Source organism: Myxocyprinus asiaticus, chromosome 14, assembly GCF_019703515.2.
Source record: "Myxocyprinus asiaticus isolate MX2 ecotype Aquarium Trade chromosome 14, UBuf_Myxa_2, whole genome shotgun sequence".
Classification (NCBI taxonomy): Eukaryota; Metazoa; Chordata; class Actinopteri; order Cypriniformes; family Catostomidae; genus Myxocyprinus; species Myxocyprinus asiaticus.
The window spans coordinates 606,081-619,169 of NC_059357.1; the positions used below are offsets into that span (position 1 = coordinate 606,081).

The following is a 13,089-nucleotide window of genomic DNA, read 5'->3' on the forward strand; positions in this document are numbered from 1 at the left end:
ACAGTCTTTCTATCACACACACACTGTCATACACACACAATAACACTCACAGTCTTCATCATACACATGTACACACTCACACTCTCTATCACACACACTCTATCATACACACACACACTCTCACACTATCACAAACAGACACACACACACACACACAATAACACTAACACTCTCTATCATACACACACTCTGTGTCTCTCTCACACACACACACACACACTATCTAACTCACACTGTCTATCGCACACTCTCTCTCTCTCACTCACACACACACACACACACTCTTTCTCTCTCTCTCTACACACACACACACACACACATATAGACTCTATCACACACACATACACACTATCACATACACACACACTCACACTATCACACACACTCTCTCTCTTTCTCACACAAATACACACTAGTGGTGTAACGGTTCGGTTTGTATCATGGTTTCAGTATGGTTCGGTATTTGCTTTTGTTCAGAAAAAAAATTCTACTGCCAAATCCAAAGAATACTCTATTTGGTAACAAACACTTCATCAGGTTTGCCCTTAATAAAAATCATGTTTTTACAACAGTAACCATAGTTTTACTATGGTATTTGTATTAAAATCATAGTAACCACAAAATAAACATGGTTACTGTCATGGTAACAATATATAGTAAAATCATGGTTACTATATGGATACTACAGTATTACTGTTATAAAACCATGATTTCTGCTAAGGCTACCATGGTAACAGCAGTCATGGTTATTAGTCATGGGTACCACAATATTACTATTAACTATAGTTAATTTTTGTCAGGGTCCTGAAAAAAAAAAAAATATATCTTTAACATTTGAACTTAATACCAGCACTGTTACGCTACATGCATCAACATAAGGTGCATTTCAAACTCAACTCAACATATATATATTCACAATTCAGAAGCTGTATAGAAGGAATAACCTTGCTATTAATATGCATACGAGAAGGGATGTTGTGATAATGCAGCTCGAATATTTTAATCAAACGTGGAAATCCCACATAAACACCAAGCACTTTAGTTATTGTTTCATGTATGTCCGAATTAGCAATGAGTGCCTGCTTAAAAACGGAAGGGAGTGTGTGTAGTTTCGGCTCACATGCGGCTCTGTGCACGCCACGTGATATATTTCCCTGGGTGATGTTGGCATAAATGATTAATTATCTGTGTATTACTATAATGCCATTTTAATGCCATTAATCAAAGCACGTTATTGAGGCTTATGCTCACGAGGAAAAAGGAACTCGCTCGCCTGTTTTAAACCCGCGCAGGGGGCTTCTCTATCAGCGGCTCATTTTCTCCGCTTGCCGTTTTCAACTACACACAACGTGTTCAGAACAGTGATGTCATCAAGTTGACCCACGTGAAACACAGGCGGAGCGTCCATCTACAGAGACTGCGCCTGTCTATTTTACACTTTGTTTTCTTCACCAAACCTTGTGCACCAGATGCGTCATTAAACTTGAGGTGAACCGCGGTGCTAATGCTTACTGAATCGTGGGTGGCAAACTGAATGGTTCGGTTTTCTACCGAGAATCGGTACACCCCTAATACACACACACATACTCTCTCTATCACATACACTTTACACACACACACACTCTTATCAAATGCATACTTCACACTCATACACACACACACTTTCTCTATCACATACACACACACTTCACCAAACACACTCTGATTGTGAATGTGTGTTTTCTGCAGGTTGCCGGACTGCAGCAGTGATAAAGAAAACTCCCGCCATCGACTTCACAGCCAATCAGGCACCTCTTCCACTGCAAACAACCCCCAGCGAAAATTTGACTATGTTGAGCTGTCACCTGTAGCCGCACCTTCCACTCCTGCCTCGGCCAATCAGAGAGAGTCAGGGGAGGGGCAGGTGAAGGAGCACAGCCAATGGCAGCAGGAGAGGGCACGTGACGATGCTCGCAGCCAATGGGAGGCGGTGCTTTCACGAAAGGGGACGGGCCAGCTGTCGGAACAGAGACAAATAGAGGAGGAGATTGAGAGGAAATGGGCGGAGTTTGAGCGGCTGCCACTCAAAGAGATGAGGTCACTTCCACCAATGGGTTCGCGGTCTGGCCCGTTAGCCAATCAGGCTCTGGAGAGGGAGGTAGTGCGTGAATCAAATCTATCTGCTCTCATGTGGAAAAACTCACTCGGAGTTTATGAGAACTGAATAGAATACTTTTATAAATGACGATTTAAGCTTTATAAAGAGCTTATTTATGGTCATTTGGTGTGTTTCTGCCTGTGATAGTGTGTGTTTGTGTGTCACACATCACCTGCAGAAGGCTTTACCTCTGTCCGTCTGTGTTTTCTCACCTGTAGGTGGCGTCTCTGAGGCAGCAGCTGGCGAAGTTGCGGGCGGGGCAGGGGGGGAGGGAGGGGTTAGTGCGGGGAAGGGCGGGGTCATGTTTTGGGCGGAGTCTTGCTGCAGTGAGAGTTTGCAGCAGATAGAGTGCATGCACAGAGAGAAGCTGCAGGAGCTGCAGAAACAACATGCTCAACAGATCAGCGCACTGGAGAAGGAGAAAGACACACTGCCGCATGAGGAGACGGAGGCCACTGCACTCGGTAACACATTTATATACAAACATTAACTTTAAAGAAATAGTGCACAGCAGCATCTCATCACTCAGTCTGTAAACACAAAGGCAAAACACATTTACAGTAATGTACAGAAATGACACACTGCAGCTTTATGTTGAAAATGGTTCTTTTAATGTCTATATGTACACAGATATTGTGATGTTGTGTGTAACTGAGTGTGTTTGTTATGTCAGTGATGGAGGCGTTACAGAAAGCATACAAAGAAGAACTGGAGAAAACCACACGACTCACTGAGAGACACGGAGTAGATACACACACACTCAACAAACAACAACAGTGAGTACACACACAGACTGTGTTGAGTGTAATCTGATTACAGTGTAATTAGTTACTGTAATCTAAAAAGTAGTTTAATGCATTACGTTTTTAATTCTTGTAATGTAAGATTACAGTTACTGACTTTCAATTCAGGTAATTACTTTATATGATTTAATATGAATTTATATGTGCGTCTGTGACAGATGAAGGGTGTGTGTCAATGAACGATGTGGAAATAAAGATATTATTATGAATTCGTCGTTTTTGTGAAAAGTGCTTTAGAAAGTAATTAAAAAATAAAGTAATTAGTAATGAGTACTTTTTCAATGAAGTAATCAGTAAAGCCATCTGATTACATTTTAGAGAAGTAATTATTCATTTGTAGTAGAGGTCAACTGATAGCAGTGTTTCCTCTAGGATTGTTTTCAGCAGCGGTGCTGTTGTGCGTGTCCACAAGCCCAAAATGCCTGACCCGCATTAACGAGCGTCGGTCGAGGAATAGCTTGAAACGGGCAAATACCAATAATATTGCACGCTATGTGCATTAGGGCTGCTCAGTTATGGCAAGAATCATAATCATGATTATTTTGGTCAATATTGAGATCATGATTATTTAACACAATTACTCATTGACTTTGGAAACATCAGGCATTTATTGAACTTAAAAAAAAAAATAAAATAAAAAACTTGCCTTTTTAAAGTGGATTTCCTTGAAATGTAAACTGCACTGTGTAGTACAGGAGGCTGTTGTCATATGATCATTATTTTATGTTACGTAATCAAATAAAGAAAAGCCTCCATCACCATCATTTACAGCAGGGGTGCTCACACTTCTATAGAATGAGATTTACTTTTTCATCATGTTATTGCAGCAAGACCTGCCATGTACAATAAAGGCTATACATTATCACAATACCAACATTTCAGTAGTCTTGTCGTGAAATTTGACGATTCTCAATACCAGCTTCTTAACCACAACAAATAATAACACTAAGTAATATGTTAATTATGGAAGAATGATTTGAAGTTCTTAAGTACTTAAACAGTTTGTAATAAAATAACAATAACAAACAGCAATGAAAAGAAATAGATTAAAAATAATAAAACAAATTAAGAAAATTCAGTGCTTTTTTAACAGTAGAATCAAGTATTCAAGTAAACATTCAGAATGAAATGCAACATAAAACTACTACTGGACTTCACTGTATGATTATAATACATTAATACTTTTTAAAGTTATTAACTCAAGAGCGAGTGTTTTCTTGTTCTGGTTGTTTCACTATTATAATGACACACTAGACAGCAGCAGGTCTATTAGTTTACATTCATACTTACAAGTCTGACATTTTAACACAAATCCACTTTTTTCTCCACTGTTTACGTTCACTTTAGACATCACTCTCTGTGTTTACATGAATACCTCATCAAGACGGGCATTTTGGCAGAATTTTGAAATGTATTTGACCGTTCAGGTGCGCATTAGTGCGAGCATGTTCAGCACACACACATACGCCGCCTGTCAATCAAACATGGCGCAACTGTTACTAGATCACTAGTGAATTATAGAAATACTGGATTGTGGATTTTGCAGATACCGATAATTGAGGTGGTGGAAAGGCTGCTAACCGATTAATCGGGCGATTAGTTGTTGTTTTTTAATCGATTTACAGAATGTTAAAAAATGTTCTTAGTTCTTATACTTACTATGATTGTCACAGACATTGATGCTACAAGAGTCCAAAATAAATCAAAGACCAAATGAAATGTATTGTGCAACCAAAATTCCAATTATGACCAGAAAAATCAAATGAAGATTTGGTGCCTAACGTGGGAGTACACTTGGGACTATTATTTTGAAATGTCGGAGACTTGGCTCTGTTACAGTGCTCTATATTTAAGTATTTATCAAATTAAGGTTTTTATAGCCTATATATTCACCAGATGAAGGGTTTTGTTTATATTTCACAGCCGGCGGGTCCAAAAGGGGGCGCTATGTTGCAGAAAAAAAGTTCATGCTTAAAATGTTCAAGTTCCCATATACATAAGTCAGGCATATGTGGTATCATTAGAAAGGTTAGAATCTGAACTTTTCAGAGATAATCATCACTTCAGGGGCGGTGGTGGCTCAGCAGTTAAGGCTCTGGGTTACTGACCAGAAGGTCGGGAGTTCAAGCCCCAGCAGCGCCAAGATGCCACTGTTGGGACCTTGAGCAAGGCCCTTGACCCTATCTGCTCCAGGCACCATATCTTGGCCTACCCTGTGCTCTGACCCCAGCTTAGTTGGGATATGTGGGAAAAAAAAAGAATTTCACTGCATATGTGCAAAAATGTATAACATGTAACAAAATAAGGCCTGAAATCATTTGCGTCACAAATCAGCACCACCTAGAGGTAATGGGGTAGAAATGTTTATATGAATATAAAAGTCCTTCATATAGCACATAAATGGACATGTCATATATCAAATGAAAGCTCTCATTCTCAGGAATGTGACTGTATCATTTATGTTGTTGCATTAATACTACAGTTCAAAAGATTTTCAAAAGAACGCCAAAGTGAAATATGATTTTGTAAGTCATCAAATACAAATGTCTCTTTAATCTCCGATAACTGCTGCTGTAAGCCCCAAATAGCTAAACACTTTATATCTGCTTTAACCTTAGTTTTCTAGAAAATGAGCCATTGTTTACTTGTCTATGAGCTTGCTTGTGTGAATAATCCAATGTCATATCTTAGATGTCCAGAACAAAATATGCCATCAAGCAGGAAAAGCATGCTAAACAAATCATCAGAAATAGAAGTTATCGACTATTGATGATAAAATATATCATAACAAAGGGGATGATCTCAGCTTTCTAATGACACCTAGATTGAGCTTCTAGTCCACTCAGAGGCCGAGATATTCAATGAAATAATGAGGATGGTGCTTGAACTGAAAATTAGACTGAATGTCTATGGACGAGGGCTAAAATGCGTTAGAGCGCCACCTACATTTCAGATCTGTATATTGTGATGGAATGTGAGAGAGGTACAATTATTTTTTCTAGTGCTTACTGCCACCTAGTGGAATAAAATAAGACTATTTGGAGGGAGATGGGGTGAACAGAATCAGAATTACATGCTTACAAAATTAGGACAGCAAAAAAAGATGGATGACTGTTTTGAATAACTTGCACAACACTGTTTATAGAAATAAAAAGCCTTTTTGTGTGTGTTTGTGTAGGGCAGAGTTGTCGTCTCTGAGGAGAGAGTTGGAGTGTTTGTCTGAGCAATACTCTCATAAGTGTCTGGAACTGAATCGATCTCAACAACACAACACTGAGACAGAGAGACAGATGAGAGAGACAGACACACAGATAGAGCAGCTCAAGAGAGATAACCAGGTGAGACAGACATGTGAAACAAACATAAACTACAACTGCTGCTCTTCATTATCTATATGTCTCTCTGTAGGATTTACAGGCTCGTCTCTCAGAGGAGATCAAGGTCATTCGGTCTGTGGTCACAGGTCAGGGGTCAGATGCTGTGACTGATGACAGGTCGTGGTGTGAGACGCAGGTGAGTCGGCTTACTGTGATTATTCTACATAAATCTTGTGATTAGATCTGGAAGTGTTGTCTTGAGTTTTATAGTGAACACTCCCCTGCAAAAAGTGTTTATTTGGAGAATTTGTGACAAAAAGACAAAGATACAAGACTGTGTACTTAACATCTTTAATGAGGGAATGAACTACAATCCCATGAAGCATTGCAAATGACTTAATCGCATTAAAACTATGGAAAATTATAAAACTATTAATTTAAAGATGTTGATTATAAGTATAAAAAAACTATTTTAGTAGGGGCCTGGGTATCTCAGTGAGTATTGACGCTGAGTATCACACCTGGAGTCATGAGTTCGAATCCAGGGCGTGCTGAGTGACTCCAGCCAGGTCTCCTAAGCGACCAAATTGGCCCGGTTGCTAGGGAGGGTAGAGTCACATGGGGTAACCTCCTCGTGGTCGTGATTACTGGTTCTCGCTCTCAATGGGGCGTGTGGTAAGTTGTGCGTGGATCGTGGAGAGTAGCATGAGCCTCCACATGCTGTGAGTCTCCGTGGTGTCATGCACAATGAGTCACGTGATAAGATGCGCAGATTGACGGTCTCAGAAGCGGAGGCAACTGAGACTTGTCCTCCACCACCCGGATTGAGGTGAGTAACCACACCACCACGAGGACCTACTAAGTAGTGGGAATTGGGCATTCCAAAACTGGGAGAAAAGGGGATAAAAATAAAAATATTTTTATTGCAAAATATTCAAATAAACACATATAAGTAGTTTGAGAGTGTAGGGAGAGCGACTCGATTGTGTCATTGGCAGTGTGTCATGGGAGTGGGCGGAGCTCTTCTGACATGATTTTCACATTCTGTCAATTTATATGATGTCATGAAATTGCATTTTTAATAATGATTCAAGCTGTTGTCACTTTTTGATATTTCAAACAAATTTTTAACAAAATATTTATAAGATTGGAACCAAATGAAAATAGAATTAATAGTTATATTATAACAATAATAATTTAAGTGATACTATATCAAAACTACTATACAAAAAACCCCATTTCCATACCATTGTATAGATTTGTTAAAGATTTTAATTTGTTAAATTCCTTCATATTTACAGTGTTTTCTGAAGTTAAAATATTTATGATTGTGCCTTTAGTTATCTATTTACACATTTATTACACTTCATTTTGTAACATGTTTATATGCACATGTGTGATTTACACGGAGTTTATATTGATATGTGTAATAAGCACTAAGTACTGTCTCTTTAAGAGAACGGCAGCTCTATGAGTGTTTACAGTTGAGTGATTGCAGCTCACATTAACCACAGACCAGTTGAATGGTGGTTTTTCCTTCATCTGTACAATGTATGATTACAAATCATGATTCTTTTGATCTTTTTGATCACTAACTGACTGTGAATAACAAAAAAGATTTTAAAAGAGACCTGAAATGAAAATAGAGTGTGTAGATCTCGTCTTTGGACACAAAACTGGTATAATGTGTATCAACTTGCACGACAAGTATAAATATTTATTGCACACGTTCTCAAAAATATATATATATTTATTTGCACAGAGCGAAATTTGATCGCATATGCGATTGATTTACTCCTGATGTAGAGGGCCGTTTTATTACATTTCTTTATAAAAATAAGCAGTGAACATTTTTTGTTATAAATTATGATTAATATTTGAAAAATCTGGTTCTTTTTAAACATCATCAGATATTTTGACATTTGTATGATGTGTAAGCCTGAGAAATCTTCTTGATATTCTTGACTTGAACATTCATGATATTTGTTCAAAAATATGTTTGAAAAATTAGTTGTGTGCACTCATGTATTCAAGGTGCAAGGATTTTAATGACCTTTACTTGATGCGTCACTAAATCACTTTTTGTAGAGATTTTTTTAACCATACGGGAAAGTTGTGATTTCATCTGTGTTTCTCTTTTATTGTTGAACCACATGGACTAGTTCTTTAACCTAAAGCTTTCCTCAGATCTTCAAAAATCAGATTACAATAATCTGGTTCATGAGGTCACTGCTGTGTCTGGCTCCATCAGTGTGTATTTATTATTGTGTTGTAGGTATTGTTGCGGGTGAGAGAGAATGAACTGCAGTACTTGCATAAAGAAATCAACAGTCTACGAAATCAACTGCAATTCCTCACAACGGTAACAAACTTGTGTGTGTTTGTGTGTCAGTGAATGTTTCCTACACAATTTGCGGGTGAAAAGGACTAGATAGATAACTAGATGGTTAACGCATAATGCGTTAGTAACACATTACTAATTTAGGACTGAAATATTTTACTATTGCATATAAAATATAATGTAATATAATAATATAATATTAATATAATAATAATATAATATAAATATAATATAATAATAATAATAATATAATTATAATAATATAATGTAATATAATAATAATAATAATAATGATATAATGTAATATAATAATAATGTAATATAATATAATAATAATAATGTAATATAATAATAATATAATGTAATATAATAATAATGTAATATAATAATAATATAATGTAATATAATAATAATATAATGTAATATAATAATAATAATAATAATAATAATATAATTATAATAATATAATGTAATATAATAATATAATATAATATAATAATAATAATAATAATAATAATATAATATAAATATAATAATAATAATAATAATAATATAATTATAATAATATAATGTAATATAATAATAATAATAATGATATAATATAATAATAATATAATGTAATATAATAATAATAATGATATAATATAATGTAATATAATAATAATAATGTAATATAATAATAATATAATGTAATATAATAATAATAATAATAATATATAATAATAATATAATGTAATATAATAATAATAATAATAATAATATAATGTAATATAATAATAATAATAATAATAATAATATAGTATAATAATAATATAATGTAATATAATAATAATAATAATATAATGTAATATAATAATAATGTAATATAATAATAATATAATAATATAATGTAATATAATAAAATCATGTAATATAATCATATAATGTAATATAATAATAATAATAATAATAATAATATATGATAATAATATAATGTAATATAATAATAATAATAATAATATAATAATATAATGTAATATAATAAAATAATGTAATATAATAATAATAATAATAATAATAATAATAATAATAATATAATGTAATATAATAAAATAATGTAATATAATCATATAATGTAATATAATAATAATAATAATAATAATAATAATATATGATAATAATATAATGTAATATAATAATAATAATAATAATAATATATAATAATAATATAATAATATAATGTAATATAATAAAATAATATAATATAATGTAATATAATAATAATAATAATAATATAATGTAATATAATAAAATAATGTAATATAATCATATAATGTAATATAATAATAATAATAATATAATATAATACTAATAATAATAATAATAAAATGTAATAGCTATTCAGGTTGGCTGAGTTACAAAAACAACAGTGTAAATGTAAAATGGACCAAGACTAAAGTTGACCAAAAAGAGACATATTTTTAGTATTTAGAATTATTTAATATTTTAGAAATTCTTTTTCATGTCATTCATAAGTTTTAAAGCTTTACAAGGGAAATATATATCCCAATTGTATTATTTGAAGTTAAATATATATAAAAAATAAAAAAAGACTTTTTAATCTGTATGAAACACACATGCACCTTAAAAAAAATGAGAATTTGTTTGACAATTAATCATGAGATTAAACAGTTGTGTGTTCACTAATGGTAATCTCATGTGTGTGTCAGGAGAAGAGCAGTGTGTGTGATCGTTACCGTGAGGTGTGTGACGAGTTGAATGTGATGAAGAGCAGAAGTGAGAGAGAGATCGAGACATTGAGAGAACATCTGACACTGGCACTGAACGCACTGCAGGAGGAACAACACATCGACAACACACTGCAGCACTGACAAACACACAGGTGAAACACACACACACAGGTGAGACAAACACACACACAGGTGAGACAAACACACACACAGATGAAACACACACGGGTGAGACAAACACACACACAGGTGAGACAGACACACACACACACAGGTGAGACAGACACAAACACACACACAGATGAAACACACACACACAGGTGAGACAAACACACACACACACACACACAGGTGAAACACACACACACACACACACACACACAGGTGAGACAAACACACACAGGTGAGATGAACACACACAGGTGAGACAGACACACACACACACACACACACACACAGGTGAAACACAGACCGGTGAGACACACACATAGGTGAAACACAAACAGGTGAGACACACACACGCATAGGTTACACACAAACACACACACGCACTTATCCTAACACCTTATACTCTATGAACTTCATGAAGTTTTGTGTGTGTTTGTGTTTAGGGGGAGGAGCCAGGACAATCATGTGCCTTTCATTTCAATCCAATCAGCTGCAGAGATACACTTCAGCCAATCAGCTGCAGTACACTGGACTAGAAACGCTTCTTCACTTTTCATGTGTTTATATGATCATAAGAGTTTAACTTCCTGGGACCAACTGGAACATTGTACTGTGTTTACTGCCAGAGGACTCGCAATTTGTGTGTCTCACACACTTGCACAACTCCACAAATCCACTTTATAAAGAGTCAAGAACAGTTAATATTTTACCTGCAATCAGTGTCTCCTTTGCCAAATTCTAGAGTTTTACCTGCCCATGTGCCTCTTCCAGGTGATTGTTGGTTTTATTCTGAGATGTTTCTGATCGTTTAGATATCCACACGAGTGAGTGAATGTTTAACTTTGTGCCACAAAAACAAGAGAGCTTTGCTTTTATGAGCCAATGTTTTTAAAGATGTTTGTTTTTCTTTTTCATATTTAATTGTAGAGTTTAAAGCAGATGCACAACTTACTATGTTACAACCAATAAAAAATAGGTTATTTGGTCTCTGGAGTCTCAATGCCTTTTGTTTTATGTAAGTCAGTTTTGATCAGATGTTTCAAAAAGGGGTGCACAAGGAAAATCTAGGGGGTAATGCCCCACTTAGACCTGGTCATGGATTGCAGTAGCTTTACAGGCAAAAATGACCCAACTACTATAAAAGTACATATTTTCATAATGTTGCAGAAACATAGTTATAACGTTGTTGGCACTGATTTGTAAACATCATTACCACATCCAACCTGATGTGCCATCTCAAAAAGACTTTACCACATTTTTAAAAGTGTTCATATTAGTGAGAGCTGGAGATCCACTATTAGACTGTAATTACAAGATAGCAACTTATACAATCTAGAGGTAGACTGATATATCAGTTTTACCGATTAATTTTTCCAGTAAACTCACACTAGAACAGTATATACACACCAAAACACACTTAGAACAGTAAACACACAATAGAACAGCAAACACACACACTAGAGCAGTAAAAACAAGCACACACTAGAACAGTATACACAATCTAAAACGGTAAACACTTGAACAGTAAACACACACTAGAACAGTATACACACACTAGAACAGTAAACACAAACACACTAGAACAGTATACTCACACTAGAACTGTAAACACAAACACACAATAGAAGAGTATACACACACTAGAACAGTAAACACACTAGAACAGTAAACACAAACACACAATAGAACAGCAAACACACACTAGAACAGTATACACAATCTAGAACGGTAAACACTTGAACAGTAAACACACACTAGAACAGTATACACAAACACACTAGAACAGTATACTCACACTAGAACAGTAAACACAAACACATACTAGAACAGTAAACACAAGCACACACTAGAACAGTATACACAATCTAGAACGGTAAACACTTGAACAGTAAACACACACTAGAACAGTATACACAAACACACTAGAACAGTAAACACACTAGAACAGTATACTCACACTAGAACAGTAAACACAAACACATACTAGAACAGTAAACACACTAGAACAGTAAACACAATGGAACAGCAAACACAAACACACACTAGAACAGTAAACACACTAGAACAGTAAACAAACACTAGAACAGTACATACACACTAGAACAGTAAACACTAGAACAGTATACTCACACTAGAAAAGTAAACACAAACACACAATAGAACAGTAAACACACACTAGAACAGTATATACACACTAGAACAGTAAACACTAGAACAGTTAACACACACTAGAACAGTAAACACACAAACACACACTTGAACAGTAAACACACAAACACACACTAGAACAGTAAACACACAAACACACACTTGAACAGTAAACACACAAACACACACTAGAACAATAAACACAAACACACACTAGAACAGTAAACACAGACTAGAACAATAAACACAAACACACACTAGAACAGTAAACACACAAACACACTAGAACAGTAAACACACACTAGAACAGTATATACACAAACACATACTAGAACAGTAAACACACTAGTTCAGTATACTCACACTAGAATAGCAAACACACACTAGAACAGTATATACACTAGAACAGTAAACACTAGAACAGTAAACACACAAACACACACTA

At 34.8% G+C, this 13,089-nt stretch overlaps 1 protein-coding gene across 1 annotated transcript in view; it reads left to right on the forward strand.

Moving 5' to 3' along the window:
- The window catches only part of LOC127451277 (TRIO and F-actin-binding protein-like), a 19,822-nt gene extending 8,338 nt beyond the window's left edge, over positions 1 to 11,484 (forward strand). The window contains 9 exon segments of the mRNA XM_051715842.1: positions 1,729 to 2,137; positions 2,356 to 2,415; positions 2,418 to 2,601; positions 2,811 to 2,913; positions 6,119 to 6,278; positions 6,349 to 6,453; positions 8,533 to 8,619; positions 10,308 to 10,480; positions 10,940 to 11,484. Of these exon segments, the coding sequence (XP_051571802.1) occupies positions 1,729 to 2,137; positions 2,356 to 2,415; positions 2,418 to 2,601; positions 2,811 to 2,913; positions 6,119 to 6,278; positions 6,349 to 6,453; positions 8,533 to 8,619; positions 10,308 to 10,469 (1,270 nt within the window). The 3' untranslated portion in view covers positions 10,470 to 10,480; positions 10,940 to 11,484.
- The last annotated feature ends 1,605 nt before the right edge of the window (positions 11,485 to 13,089 follow it).